The following is a 14,616-nucleotide window of genomic DNA, read 5'->3' on the forward strand; positions in this document are numbered from 1 at the left end:
TATGAATTGGGATGAGCAGCGCGTCGGGAAGAGCGAAGGTCCGGGCATGTGGCCATGTAGTTAGGGTCTGCCGTTGTGTTAGACACAGCGCTTGGGTACCACCACCTATTGTACTCCATATTGGCGAAGCAAGTCGCGGGATCAAGGTACACGGGCAGTGGCGGAGGGAGACCCAGTTGGCAGAAACGCCGTGTGTGAAGTGTTTCAAACCTCTGAACGAGGGCTTCTCGATTCGTGACGACCACGCATGTCCGGGGGATGGATATCGACAAAGGCAGCTACTCGACCGATCAGGTCAACCTCTTGCTGTCCGTTTCCCTACCCATAGCGAGCGTTTTCGATCTCGTCGTCAAACCACGTCGGCTGGACCCCATAATTGAAGACAGTACTCTTGACCTTTGTGTAACTCTCGTACGCTTCCACACCATTCTCCTTTCCCATGCCACTCTCCTTGAAGCCGCCCCAGGGGGAAGAAGGATCGTTGAGGTGATGGCCATTGACCCAGACGATGCCGGCATCAATCTTCTCCGCCACACGGTGCGCCTGGGCAAAGTCGTTCGTCCAGACCGAGGCGCCCAGCGCAAAGGAGCTTTCATTGGCGATCTTGATGATATGCTCTTCGGAGTCACACTTGATAAGCGCGATGACAGGACCAAAGACCTCGTTGCGTGACAGATCAGACGCCGCATGAGTCTCGACGACCGTGGGCTCGAAAAAAAATCCCTTCCCATCGACCTTGGTTGGGTTACCACCGCAGAAGACGTTGCCCCCTTCCTTGACCGCGCGGTCCACAAACGCAGCACACCGCTCGACCGCAGCCTGCGATATAACGGCGCCGATCTGCGTGCGCGCGTCGGTCGGATCGCCCACGCGCAGCGCCTTGACTCGCTTGACCAACAGGTCGACAAACCGGTCATACAAGTCGGCATGCACGAGCAGTCGACTGCCCGTGACGCACGTCTGGCCGCTCGCGATAAAGCTGGCAAACAACGCCGCTTTCACCGCCTGCGCCACGTCCAGCGACGGGAACAAACACACGGGTGCCTTGCCCCCCAATTCTGCAGTTACGGGGATCATATGTTCCGCGGCCCGGGGCGCAATGGCGCGATACGTAGCCATCCCACCGGTCAAATCAATCTTCGCCAAAAGCGGGCTTTCGCAAAGAAACTTCCCCGTCTCGCGCCCGTAGCCGCACACGATCTGCAAGGTCCCATCGGGGAGGCCCGCCGCCTGGAACAGCAGACCCAGCCGGAGAACGGACAGGGGCGCCATTTCCGAGGGTTTCACGACGACGACGTTCCCCGCCGCGAGCGCGGCCGCGATCTTCTTGGTGGCGATCAATAGCGGGTGGTTCCACGGCGTGATCTGCGCGACGACACCCAGGGGAAGGCGGGTGAGGGTGTTGACCACGGGGCCCTTGAAGGGCGGGACGCGGCCCTCGTGCGTCCGCGCCAGGGAGGCGAAATATTCGAGCCACTCCGGGATGCGGGCGAGCTGGGCGCGCATCTCGCGCACGGGCCGCCCCGTCTGCTGCGTCTCGAGGTCGACGAATTCGGGGATGCGAGACCGGAGGAGCGTGGCGGCGCGGGAGAGCACGGCGAACCGAGTCGAGGCGTCGGCGTGTGACCAGGGACCCTGCTGGAATGTGTGCACTGACTGGGCGAGGATGGCGTCGACGGTCTCGCGCATCGTGGCGTCGATGGTGGCGAGCACGGTTTCTGACGCTGGGTTGATGACTTGGATGCGGTGCTCTGATGGAGGGGCGTGGGCGCCATTAATCCAGTTGGCGACGTGAGGGATATCGGACATGTTGGGATGGTGGCTGTTGGTGTGCTGTAGCTTGTGGCTTACGGCGCCTCTTGCAGGATCAATCAAATCCACCAGAAACCAATCGGACTGCTAAAATGATGAGGATTTGAATATGGTAATTACTGTGTTCCTGGGCTTCTCGTACTCTCTCGCGTGACGCGGTGCTCGTTTTCAGAAACTGGCAGTCGCCTCGAATAATGGCCGTTCTTCCGTTGAATACTTAGGTCGTGCGTCAATTTCTGTCCGCCACCATGTCGTTACAGGACGTACAACTCCGTACGGAGGATCCACTACGTTGTGATACGCCAAGGCCAATTCGGCGGCTTTGGGACCGCTATAAAACGGGCTCGGTGGAGATTCTTCCCTGACTGATAGGAACCGCACCACTGATCCATGCACAGTAGTATGCAGAGCGGACTGCTCCCCAGCACTGATTTTATCGAGGAAACTCTGTGCGTTGGCAGCTGCCTCTTCATGTTTATGGTTGACTGCTCGCTTGCACCCGTGTACACTACGTGATGCTGTTGAGATTGTCAAGCGTCATTCATCCACACGCGGTCGACATCCTTCAGGTGATGGTGTGCATTTCGAGTGCTCTGCTCCGGGTACCGCAGTCACAGCAGCCATCCTGTTCAGTCCGGCGATGAATGCGGAGAATGTGTGCGGACTCTGTCTTCGCACGCAACGTTCTATACCATGTACATAATCTAGATTCCGAGGTCTCATTCCTTCTCAACCACTAGAATCCCAAAGTCCGGATACTTCAGCCACTCATCAAGATACCCCTTCGGGATCGGCTCCTTCATGTACCGATTCAACACCTCCTCCTCCTCAGGCACACGGATCTCCTCCCACGCCAGCTTCCCCGTCAACCCACCATCGCGGGCGGCCTGCTCATGCACGCGCATCGAGAGATAATAGTTCCCAAACTCGACGGGCGGGTCCGTGTCGAAATGCAACTCCACCAAATATCCCTTGTACGCCCCGGGCAGTCCCTCGCGCACATCGACCCGGTACCCGTACCCTTGCTCGTACTGCGCATTCACATGGTCGATACACACCTTCGGATCCTCCTCCGGGTGGGGCAGCACCGTGATGAACCGTCCCCCTGGGGCTAAGTGGCGCGCGATGTTCTTGAACATCTCCGTCATAGTGGGCAGGTCGGGCGCGTAGTTCAACAGCCATGCCGCGAAGACGAGGTCGAACTGTCCTTCCTGCGACGTGGTGCCGTCTTCGCCACCCGTGACGGTGAAGGGCGTCGCACAGTCGGCCACCATGAATCTGTACTTGCCCTTGTGCTGGGAATAGTGTTCCAGCTCTGACTGTGCGCCCTGGATCATGGACTGCGACACGTCCACGCACACAATACTCGAGGCGCCCCAGTCGAGCAGGTGGCGCGTGAAGGAGCCTGTGCCGCATGCCAGTTCCAGGACGCGCGCTCCTTTGATGTAGGGAGCCACTAGGCGTTCCACGTTGGGCACGATTGCGCGGGTGATGGGGAGGTCGTTGACGCTGTCGTAGGCGCCTGAGAAGCTGTCATATTGAGTTGTGGAAAAGTGTGACATTTTGGATATGCGGGTCTTGAGAGATGTGATAGTCTTGCCGTGGAGCGCATGGGGAGTTGTACGGCGTGTTGATATGAAGATGAAGAGTTAAAGCCGATCCCACGTCTTACAAAGGCGACCTATCAGGCCTCGCCTCGGGTCGAACATGAGCCGTACGAGGATGATATGCGGACTTGACCGACCTCCCGAACACGGTTTGGCATCGAGAAGTGGAGGAGGGCGATTGGAGGAGGCAGTCTGCCGCTAGCCACGGATACCGAGCGTTGAGGCTGCTCATGCTATTTCAGCATAACCGCGTTGTCCTCGTCCTAGAGCAGTAAGCATGCATTAGGCAGCCTGTGCAGTGTCACACTGCAGGGCAAAGGCATACATCAGAGAGCATCTGGGGAGACACCAGCGTGCAAACACTATATCTTCTGCGCCACCACAGCTGGTCCATGCCCACCATGCCCAGTAACCGGTGGTCATCCGGACACCAACATCTCAGGATCTTGAAGCGATATGTTTCCTTGATATTGCGTCATCGAGAGACGGCCTTCCACAAAGCCTTGAGCGTCTCTGGGACCAACGCCTTTGAGGAGACAAATCAGCACAGCATAACGACAACTCAGGACCACCAAACGTGCAAGAGCTGCGCGAACCGCTTCCTTGTGTTCAAAGCTTGGAAGACAGCGAAGTCGGCGTATGGAACCTGGTTGCCCAGGAGATAGGGCCAGCATTCCTGGAACACAGATTGTCCCGGATCGAGTAGAAGTAGGGAACGGTCTCGGATCTGTAGTTGGGTGCATTTCCGGAGAGATTTGCGACCGATTCCGCCTGTCGAAGTATCAGACACCGCAGTCACAGTCACAGTCACACTTTTCAGTTCGCAATGCCCTGGGACCACAACCCCACCGGTCGACATAGATACCGGACATGGCATTAAAAAGCCACTTGTCATAGTTGGACGTGCCATCACGCATGCGCCAAGATACTAAGACCGTCTGTTATTTAGCACGGGTACCTTTATAACGAGATCCGATCCATTCTGCCGGAACTCCCTGCTTAGCGGATGTCATGTTTCGTCATAGGCATAGCGCTTGCCCTTGAAGTCGATGGTGGTTCCCGATTTCTCTAAACAACACGCTGGGTTTTGATGGGCCTTTGCCGAGCTCAGGAAAGCGAGGTATCCTGGTTGCAGCGCCGTCTTAAGGAACCACTTGTTCTCTACCTTTACTGCCAAGGTCGAAATAATTGAGGATAGATTTCCTCGCGCAGGACTCCATTTCTCGCGGGATTCGTGTTCCAAGGTGTGACTGGGGAATGGAGGGATGATACGCCTTTCATGGGAGAGGCACGATTTAGCTCCATATACCTCGTATCAAGGCTCTCATTCAAAGAATTGTGGACCTTTTCGTATTCCAGGCGAGGATTACCTCAACAAGCACCTATCTTCTGCAGCCATCGCATCTTGGATATCGGGGATGGTGGTAAAGCTGCGGGTACACGGAATCGTCGATCTGCTATTTCTAAGGGAACTCAAGCTTAGGGCGCGCCCGATCGAGGACGCTACTCGCCGTTCGTTCGTTCTCATCCTCCATTCGGGGAAATTTTAACTCAGCGCTGAGATTTGATTTGGCGTCATGTTGTCCACGTAGAGCCAAGGTAGTTCTTTTGTTGTGCAGAGTGCGAATCGTGAGTGTCGGGATACATTTTGTGATCGCGTCTGATCCATGCCCAAGAAGAAAAGGAAGAAGCGACCGTGTAGGGCACTATTGTATAAAGGCAGCGCAGGCAACTCCAGGCGAGTTGGCCGGGCTGCTGACGCAATAATTCGCGTACTTCCACCACTTCTGGTGATTCGATTACCTCTTCGAAACATCAACTTGCATTTCAGGTCGATCACCTGTTGAATTACTGGAGTGGCATCATATCCCTCTTGGAACAGCCATACGCGACGACCATCTTTGTTTAACCATGCAATTGTATCGTATCTCTCTTGGAATGGCTAGCGACGAGTATTCCTATGACGCTGCCGCTGTGGATCGGGTCAGATCTTCAAACACAACGAAGCTAATTCGTCTGAAATACAGTGCTTGAGCGAGTTGATCCTGGTGCCACATCTTGAAGTGCCACGGAATCTACCAGGAACTGGTAAATTGTGCCGCGATGCAAATGCTTCGTCCCAGCAGCTCACGATACCCGCTTCGGACTGGAAAAATGTCGCGACTCGATCCAGATTTCTTCAGCTGACCTTCAAGACGACTCGACCGCGCTGGTCTCCTGCCAAACCTGTCTCGTATACTTGTCGAAGTCCGCAAGCGTGCCTTCGGTCATGATTGTTTATGGCTCCAACATCAGCACAAGAGATTGAACATACGGTGAGCGTACAACTTGATTTTCATCTACATGAACCAGGGCCATTACCGCGAAATCGAGGGCTTCCTCGACATCCTCCGTGGCACCAACGATGTCCCGACATGTTCCCACTCATTCAGCACTATATTCAAAGGCGCAGTTCCAGCTCTGACCAAAGCACCATGCGGCAGACCCACTACAACCATGGTCCCTGTTGGGAAGGGGGGGCAGAATTGAAAGAACAGTCTCATATGTATGCTTCATTGGTGCAGGACTTGACGACAACACCGTGGACGCCGGAGCCAATGATCGCACTTGACATCCGCACCGATATCTGCGGTTGTCTGAAAGTCAGTGAAGTTTCGGCTCCAAGGCTTTCACACAGCTCTTGTTTGGCTACACCCAAATTGACGGTAATCACTCTCATACCCTCAAGAGTGTCAGCCGGACGCCGCGTTGGTCGACTTGTCTTACATGATTACCATTCATTGCCCTGTAATACTGATACTGCACGACTAGACGTCCAGGGCCTCCGACAGAACCAAGCACGGCAACAGACTGGTCTGCTCGTACCCCGCTTCTTTTGCAGGCCGAAGAAGCTATCACACCTCCGCACTGGTTGGCGCCGCTTCCTCATCGGTCCCTCCATCAGGAATCCTGGTCGTGTCTCTTCATAACTAACTGCATGCTGCTGGAAGGTTCCGGGGACTTGAACGCCAGAGTCCTTCTATTCGGGACAATGCAACTCCTCGCCCTAACCGTTGGCACACAATTCGCATCCTCTACTCCGTACAGACGTTCTAGATCCAGTCCATGCCTGCTCGGTCGCCACCTTCCACTTATGGTTCACGTTGTCACCTAGAGCCACAACAACACCTGCACCTTCGCCCTGCGATCCAATCTGGTTCGGGTTGCATTGCCACTCCCTTGCCCGCCCGCCCATGGATCGATGCCGGCTGCGCCACCGGCGCCCAGAGAGCGGTACAGCATCATTCATTACATACTTAGTAGTAATTACCGGTAGCAGATGGATGTGGATCGACTTCTCCGGCTGCGCACCAGTTTATCTTGACCAGAACTTCATTCGGACTGGAAAGAACAACGTCAACCTCTGGGCGGGAGCAGTGGCATCCTTACCTGCACCTGGTCCGACCGCTGCCAGTTGCTTTTTGGGGATGTTCACCTGTGCCAAAGAAGTGGTTCAAGGTTCGACGCATACAGGAAAGCCAAGGCGACACCTTTGGTGCCTGTGAACAACAATGGTATTCGTGATCAATGGCTATAGACCATGAGATACCTCCGGAGACGCGACAAGGACACCCTGCGCCATACGACCTCTATTTCCCGGCGACGAACTCGTCGATGTCGAGTGCCGATTGGAACGGAACAAATCTCTCGCGCCTGCCTTGGAGGCGGAAACTAGTGACCAAACCTGCTACACTATTGCAGCTGGTGATTTCAGATCAGCAATCACAAAGCACAACGCCATCGATTTGCCGGTCCAGCGTGGGAACCTCGCAAGGCCATAGCAAATACATACTCCGAATATCTTATTGGGGGAACGGCCTCGCGAATAGCACCACCGACAAACCCTTCCAGGAAAGCAATAGCGAGGTTCCCTATCACACTACAAAGGCCCTTTCCGGAATACCATTGTCGAAACCTGCGAATCACCGTCGGCCTCATCGATGATCGAGAGCAAGTGAACCAATGAAGCCACATGCAGTCGACTTCATGCGGCATGCATTTGAGGGAATTCTCACAACGTCTCGGCTCCCAGCGATCCTACTCGCATCCTATCTCCAGCCAAATGTCACCGGGTATGTTGGTGTACCTATGAACTGCTGCAGTTTGTCTGGCCCGCGATGCCAGACGTTGCAATGGCAGCGTCATCGCCAACATTCAGATCCTGCCGCATTTTGCAGCTTCTGCATTGGTCAGCGACGGAAATCTGGCTAACTACGTACTTACTTGCCGAAGGCGGCTTATCAAAATTTTGCCTGCAAGTGCGGACACTGGGTGGATCGAACGCCCACGAACTCTCGAACGGTCATCGACAGTACATCTCTTCAGCATCGCTTCGGTAACGATTGAACACGGTACCGGACGACAACGAAGGTGAGAAGAACCGGCGAATTATCCAGGGACCATCACCCGTCATGCAAACGTTGCGAACAGATCATAAAGGATGAAATCGACGAACCAATGCTCAAAAAGAAAGAGGCTCAGGTTTGTTCTTCCCTATCTAGGCTGGATTCCTTTTTCAGTCGTTGCTTTGTGGTCTATCTAGCACTTGCGCCCCTGAGGGTGACCACCCCAATCGCTTAGGTGGTAATAATTGAATCACAGCGCACACTGCTTCTCCCAAGATGTTTATTGGACCGATTGCTCTCTGACAATCGTCAGGTGCTTAGGCCAACAACGGCGACCAGCGGATGAACAGTTCGAGGGTGCTCCTGCTCAAGTGGGTATAAACATACTACACGCTGAGCTATAGATACGTAGTAAACCTTATGAAAATAATAGCGAATATAACTAATATATAAAGTGTACTACTTAGTAATTGCTGTAATAGATATATACTTAGCTTATAGTGTTAAGCTTAAAGAGTAAAGTGAATAAACTACATACTACTTAGTACAGTACTGCCCCACCTAGAGGACTTCGGAGTATAGATTAGTATTAAAAAAGTCTCTAAGAAGTATCGGAGAGGTGTTCGATAAGTATCCGATAAGTATCGGATATGGTAAGTATTCGAGAGGTACTAGATTTAATACCTCTTACAGCACTTTAAATCGGTGAAAATATCACGATTTCGAGCAGTACTATTAGTACTAGAATTTTAGTACTAACGTTAGTAAGCTAAGCTATTTTAAGGGATTTTCGTACTACTAAGTACTTAAATGACCCCTTAGGGCGGCTTAGGTTGCTAGTAATATAAAGATAAGAGTAAGATAAGAGTAAGATAAGAGTAAAATTATTTCGAGTTAGGATTATATTATATATAGTATATATAGATCAGTCCTATATACTGCTTGATATTAAGGTTAGTAAACAGTAAGGGAGGCTCCCAGCTTGATAAGCGCTTAAGTTTTAAGATTAGCTTAGCAATAATAATATACTTAGTACTAGTACTTACTAATATATAGTACATACTATATAGTACTTATATACAGTAGTATACTAGTATAGTAAGAGAGGAGTTATAACAGGTCAGGTTTAGAGAAGCACCACAGCAAGGTTCTAGTTAGGCAGGGATCACAGCAAGCTCAGCGGAGGATTACAACTAGATCAGAAAAGCATTATAGCAGGTTCAGACGAGCATCCGAGTAGATTCAACGGGGTATCCGAGCAGCTTCAGGGAGGGAATTTCAGAGATTACATACTACTTAGTACAGCAGCTTCAGATTAAGGAGAACTGCAGTAGGTGAGAGTAGAATCCTGTGGTTTTAGACGGATATTTCATCTCACGGTTACTGTATGTACTGCGACAAATGTGGTACTACTGGTGTGTGGTGGTCGACAGGCACAAAGCAGCGCTAAGGTCCTCCTGATTTGTGAGAAATACTAGTATTTCAGCAACTGAACTTTTCGCCAAGACCCTCAGGAAGCTAAGTACTAGTAGTGTACGGAGTACTTAATTTACTATATACATACTATCTGTTGCCTAGAACCCATGGAGTTCTTTCTTTAATGTTGATGAGTCGCGCGCAAAGAACATTAAATCCCATTCCGCCTCTGATCTCTGTCTTCGGACCGCCTCAAGTCAGTGCAAGATCAACTCGGGGATCTCTGAACACACGGCGAAATGCGGCGTTTCAGTCCACTCACAGATTCACTCAACCGCCAGCATCTTCAATCCTTCTTTACTATGTATCTCCTCGGTGCTGTCCACCATGATTGTGACGACCAGCACGGCTCTTTTAATATACTTATCTAGTAGTATCGTCAAATCTTTCCCCATCACGTCCTCGTCGTGCGTGAGGAGATCGCCACATGCAGTGTGCCCTTGCTGAAGTTTGTGAAATGATTTCTCACGGCCACCGGGCGAGCGTGTGCCTTCTATCTCGCTTCAATTCTAGCCGAGAACTTTAGAGTAGAACTCGCGAGATATGATGTCCGTGACTGGCACTTCGAATCAGTAAAACTCGCCGTTCGGGGTGGGGGACTTCAATGTTGGCTATAGATTGATTGTCTTGACACGCATTTTCCCATTCGGAGTGATATCGGAGTTTGGCCGACTTCAAGTTCCGGAAAGGGTTTAGAACCGTTCGGGAAGTAAAGACGAGCATGCGATTGACGTCACGGTTGTGTGATGGACCAGTGTGCAAGGACTTGGAGGGGAACATGAATCAAGTCCCGACATATTCTGAAATTTGAAGCTTTTCACCTCGCTCTCTGCCCTACGCGACAGGCGCAGCCGAGTGGTTTCAATTTTAGGGACGTGACGCCAGTGTTTCGCGAAGCCTCTTTATTCTTTTGTCGCTGAAGCAGGACGGGCGGGCAATCGAGAGTGAGCGGAACTCGTAGGTACAAGGCATTGGGGATCCTATGCAGTGGTTGGCCAGTAAGGAAAAAAAGCTTAGAATCGCGGACGGGAAATACATGAAAGAGCTGAAGCTGGATGGAGTGACCGAAAATTTCACCCCGGACTTACTTTGCCTTTCCTGTCGCAGCTAATACTAAGTACAGTACAGTGCGGCGCTTACCCCGAGTCTTGGGGACGGGTACGTAGGAAAGTAAACGCCATAATTCAAATACCGAGTCATGTCTGATTCCGACTACGCAGGATACGACTCGTATACTGTGTTGAAGTGAAGTCAAAGGTCCGGGGTGCTGATATTGGTTAGAACCGGACTGGAAACTGCAGTGAGCAAAAACTTGAAGTCCACGGCAAGCGCATGCACTCAGAACACGAGCACTGGCTACAGATCTGCTGTGTGAAGGCGGGGTGGACTCCACCCTTACTACGTACCCGCCGTAAGGCGATCGAAATCAGCGTGGCACTCGTATCTTATTCGTTGGCACATCCTTGATTGTAGCCTCACTGGCAACTTTGACAGTCTCTGCCGCTAATCGTTACCGACACGCGCTACGGAGAGGCGTATACATGCTACGAGTACTCCGTACTTGGAGTAGACAATGTAGATGGATCTGCTCGTCGTACGAGGGATCTGAAGACCGTGCTGTCAAGTACGGTACATAGCATGTGCTCACTCGTACGTGAGTACTAGTATACTAGTAGTAGGGAATACTTGACGTCTTCAGGCACCTAGTCATGACACCGCATTCTCCGCAGGACCAAGAGTAGCAGGCGTACTGTACTTCGAGGAAATTTCAGACGTACCGTGTAAATAAAGTACATCCCACCTAAAGTTTCCTCCCCACCAACACCGGCAGCGAGATCTTTAGGCTTCCTCTTTTCCCTCTCCGCGCGTCGGCAGTTCCCACCAGTTCGTCCGCCTGCATCGTAATGGCCGGATTTTATTGATCCATTCCAAGCACCCCACCTCCCGAAAGGTTGTATGGGTCGTTCGAAAAAGGAGACTCGATTCGATGAAATCTTTCTTTTTCTCCTGTTCCGCACCGCCAATCACATTTGGGGAACCGAATAATTGCGGCGCCAGGCAATGCATTTCCGAGTGGGGGTTGTCTGCATCCCTGCCGCCTGCCTACCGCCTGCCTGCTTTCCTGCATCCGTGGATAACAGAAGTGAGTACTCCGTGGTGAGGATATTACTGACCTGCCAACGCACACTTGCATCGTATCACCACAGCGTCGGGATCTTACTTCTCGTGGAACTCGTAGGGGAGAAAGACAAGCCAGCCTCAGCCCTCCTCATCTGGCCTGGTGCACGTACTTGAGTCTGCCCCGGAGCGTGATAGGCTCGCTTGTACTCGGCCGGGCTACTACCTAGCTGCGAGCTAACGGTGCACGGCGTAGAAACTGAAGTGGCGTCTCCTCGAAGGTTTGTCCTTTGTCCTTTGTGCTGCATGCTGCATGCTGTGTGCTCAGACCATACGTTCGCGCCTCAGCCGGCCGGACTACGGAGTACTCCCGCAGTGAGGAATCGAAGCTCCCAATCACGGAAGACTCATGCAATATGACTGGGGTGAAGTGGTGAAAAGTCATGATAATCATGTTTCAATTGTCCAATGTCCTGCCGCGACGGTCAAGAGGCACTTCCTTGCTTGCTTGTTTGCATGCAGCCGCATGATTGTCCGCCTGCAGTTCCGTCCGTTCATTCAGGAAATGACAAGTGGCAGACATAGAGAAGGCGGGGGGTATCGTGATATGCGGTTCTACTGTCCTTCAATCTATCCAGTCTTATCAGCGGGCACGGGGTCCTGGTGAACCTGGTACATCTACCTGCCTGCAGCCTCTGCATGTGATTTTTGGACGACAGGACGAGCGGAAAATGTCAATCAGCTGAGATTGGATGGGCAAACCTACCTGGGCCACAAAATGATGATCGCCTGCAGTGCCAGTTCCGGTCGAAGCTAACTGAAATATCTCTTCCTGAGGCACCGCATTGTTGCATGGATGCATTCTATGCTCCATGCCTCATAAATTGCCAAACCACGTATTTTCAATCACAAAGGATCGCGAAATCACTAGGACAGAGGCCCTGCTGAGCAAGTTGTTTCGCACAGGGAGCTTGACGGGGACGAGACGAGAAAAGGGTAGAGTATGTGTTGTGTTCTTACCGAATATCTCGGTGGCCTCAAATGCCTGTGCCAAATGCTCCATATGCCTGAACACAACGGCTAGCCAAAAGTGTGACTGACTGAATTTCATTGTGTCCGGACAGGTACATGCCGATACAATGTCACAACAGCCCGTTGGCCCAGCACAACCGAAGGACAGCCTGAACGGTGGAGCTCACGCAACGCCAAACGGGGTGAGTACTGTGGATGGCGCGGATACCAGTGCCAGTGGCAGTGCTCGTCCCAGCATTGGTGCCGGTGCCGGTGCTGGGGGCAGTGTCAATATCGGCACCGAGCAGCCCAGCGCCGACATTGCCGCTACACATTTCGGCCTCTTTCACACCCAGATTGAAGCGCAGGTACAAAGGCTCCAAGATGGGTGCGCCGTCATCGACAGCGCAGTGGGCGACCTATACTCCACATTCGGTAAGTTCGGCAAGATAGTCACCACGGTCGGCGAACGATACGGAAAGGAAAGAGTGCTCGAGGACGAGAACCAGAGACTACAGGCCGCCCACGACGTGATCTGGAAGCACATCCGAAGGGACCAAGACAAACACGAGAAGGAGAAATCCGACCTGCGCGCCGAGCATCAAGCCCAATTGAAGGCGTTGATGGCGCAGGCGAAGGCCGGCGAGGAGGAGAAAAAGAAGTACGAGGACATGGTGAAGCTTCACGAGGAACAAAACGAAAGAGCGAGGCAGAGGATCGAGGGCAAGCTGCGGCAGAGAATGAAGGAGCTGGAAACCGAAAATGCCGAGAAAATTGCAGCTCTGGAGAATGATAAGCAGGAACTAGTGCTTGACAAAGCCAACCTGACACGAGACCTGAAGGAAAGGACAAGGGAACGGGACGAGGAGAAGATGACCCGTGAGACGATGCAAACCAAGTTACGAGCGGATGTCACAAAGTTGGAGAAGGACCTTGCCGACATGAGGGCGAAATATCAAGTGAACACGCAGTCATCTGAGTATTAGTAGGCCAGGCCGCTCTTTCCTCCCCCCAGCCATTTCGTATTCGTGCTAACTCATCACCCTACCAACAGTACGAAACGATACGGCGAACTGACGGACCGAGTGGGCCGTATGGTGACAGAATACTTCACAGGCCTTTCAGATGGGGCAATCGATGTAAGTCCAGCGGAATGGCTGGAGGCCCCTGCCTCCTTCAAATCTTGCGGTGTTGTTGCTGCGTTTGACCAAGCTGCTCATACCTCGAGCGTACAGGACCCGGTCGAGACATCAAAGAGTCTGAAACGGACGTTGCCAATTCTCGAGAAAGTACCTATTGCAAACTCTCCCTGCTCCCAGGATCTCCGGCTGGCCATCTCCCAACACGTCATATTTGATGCGATACTCAAGTCCGTGTGGCAGCCATTCTTCTCCCAGTATCTGTGGGGGAAGACGAAAGACAGGTCCACGACTCTCATGGAGATATACTCGCGTCTTGGGCTTGAAGGGGCGGAATTCCAGCATAATTGGAGAGTGTCCACATTGAGGGTACTGGATCGGCTTGACGAAAACACGGATGTCGGGCGCATAATAGGGGACGTGGTCGAGGCAAGAGTCGTTGGTCCTTTGGAGCCATTGCTAGATGACGCACAGGTGGGCTCGTTTAGACATGACTTGAGGGCGTTGCTCACTGATGCATTTGCCCTGGGCCAAGAAGCAGAGCGGGATCAATCACCAGTGCATGTTGACTCCACTCCATCCTTGATGAAGGAGCGGGAAGGCTGGAAGGAATATCTGAGTTCGAGTGAGGAATATGAGATCAGCAACGCGACTGACCAGTCCGTGGCGTCTCTGGGGTCAGAGATTGTCCCTGAACCACTGTTTGTAAGTCCGAAGATCTTTCGCAGAATCGAGGAGGTCGGACCGGGGGCGAAATCCACGAGCAGCTCCCACGTCGAGCTGATCCAAATGGGGGTCGCGCTCTTCCCGGACACAGGCATATTTCAGGAAGCGGCAATGGAATGGAAGAGGATCCGTCGGGCGGGCACGGAAGCTGCGAGGAGTAATAATGGTGGGAGGAGGAGAGCAAGCACGAGCACCACTGGGACCGGTCTGGGGATTTCGCCGCGATCTCCAATCAAGAATTGGTACGGGCAGAGGACACAGGATTTCGACTAGTTTAGTACATACGGTAAGGATGCCAATCGGATCTGAAAGCGTTGTAATCAGTGTTAGCATGTGTCAACC

General features: G+C 52.5%; 3 protein-coding genes across 3 annotated transcripts; 1 reads left to right on the forward strand and 2 right to left on the reverse strand.

Moving 5' to 3' along the window:
* Positions 1–318: 318 nt before the first annotated feature.
* On the reverse strand, positions 319–1,809 carry A1O7_08399 (NAD-dependent aldehyde dehydrogenase; the record flags this gene model as incomplete). Its single annotated transcript, XM_007762392.1, has 1 exon — positions 319–1,809. One exon carries the CDS (start codon positions 1,807–1,809, stop codon positions 319–321), a length of 1,491 nt encoding a protein of 496 aa, XP_007760582.1.
* A 722-nt stretch (positions 1,810–2,531) lies between these two features.
* A1O7_08400 (uncharacterized protein) lies at positions 2,532–3,374 on the reverse strand (the record flags this gene model as incomplete). The annotated part of the gene is made up of 1 exon (XM_007762393.1): positions 2,532–3,374. One exon carries the CDS (start codon positions 3,372–3,374, stop codon positions 2,532–2,534), a length of 843 nt encoding a protein of 280 aa, XP_007760583.1.
* A 9,163-nt stretch (positions 3,375–12,537) lies between these two features.
* A1O7_08401 (uncharacterized protein) lies at positions 12,538–14,547 on the forward strand (the record flags this gene model as incomplete). The annotated part of the gene is made up of 2 exons (XM_007762394.1): positions 12,538–13,394; positions 13,464–14,547. The coding sequence occupies 2 exons, from the start codon at positions 12,538–12,540 to the stop codon at positions 14,545–14,547; spliced, it is 1,941 nt and encodes a 646-aa protein (XP_007760584.1).
* Between the last annotated feature and the right edge of the window lie 69 nt (positions 14,548–14,616).

This window comes from Cladophialophora yegresii (genome assembly GCF_000585515.1).
Source record: "Cladophialophora yegresii CBS 114405 chromosome Unknown aczIN-supercont1.6, whole genome shotgun sequence".
Lineage (NCBI taxonomy): Eukaryota > Fungi > Ascomycota > Eurotiomycetes > Chaetothyriales > Herpotrichiellaceae > Cladophialophora > Cladophialophora yegresii.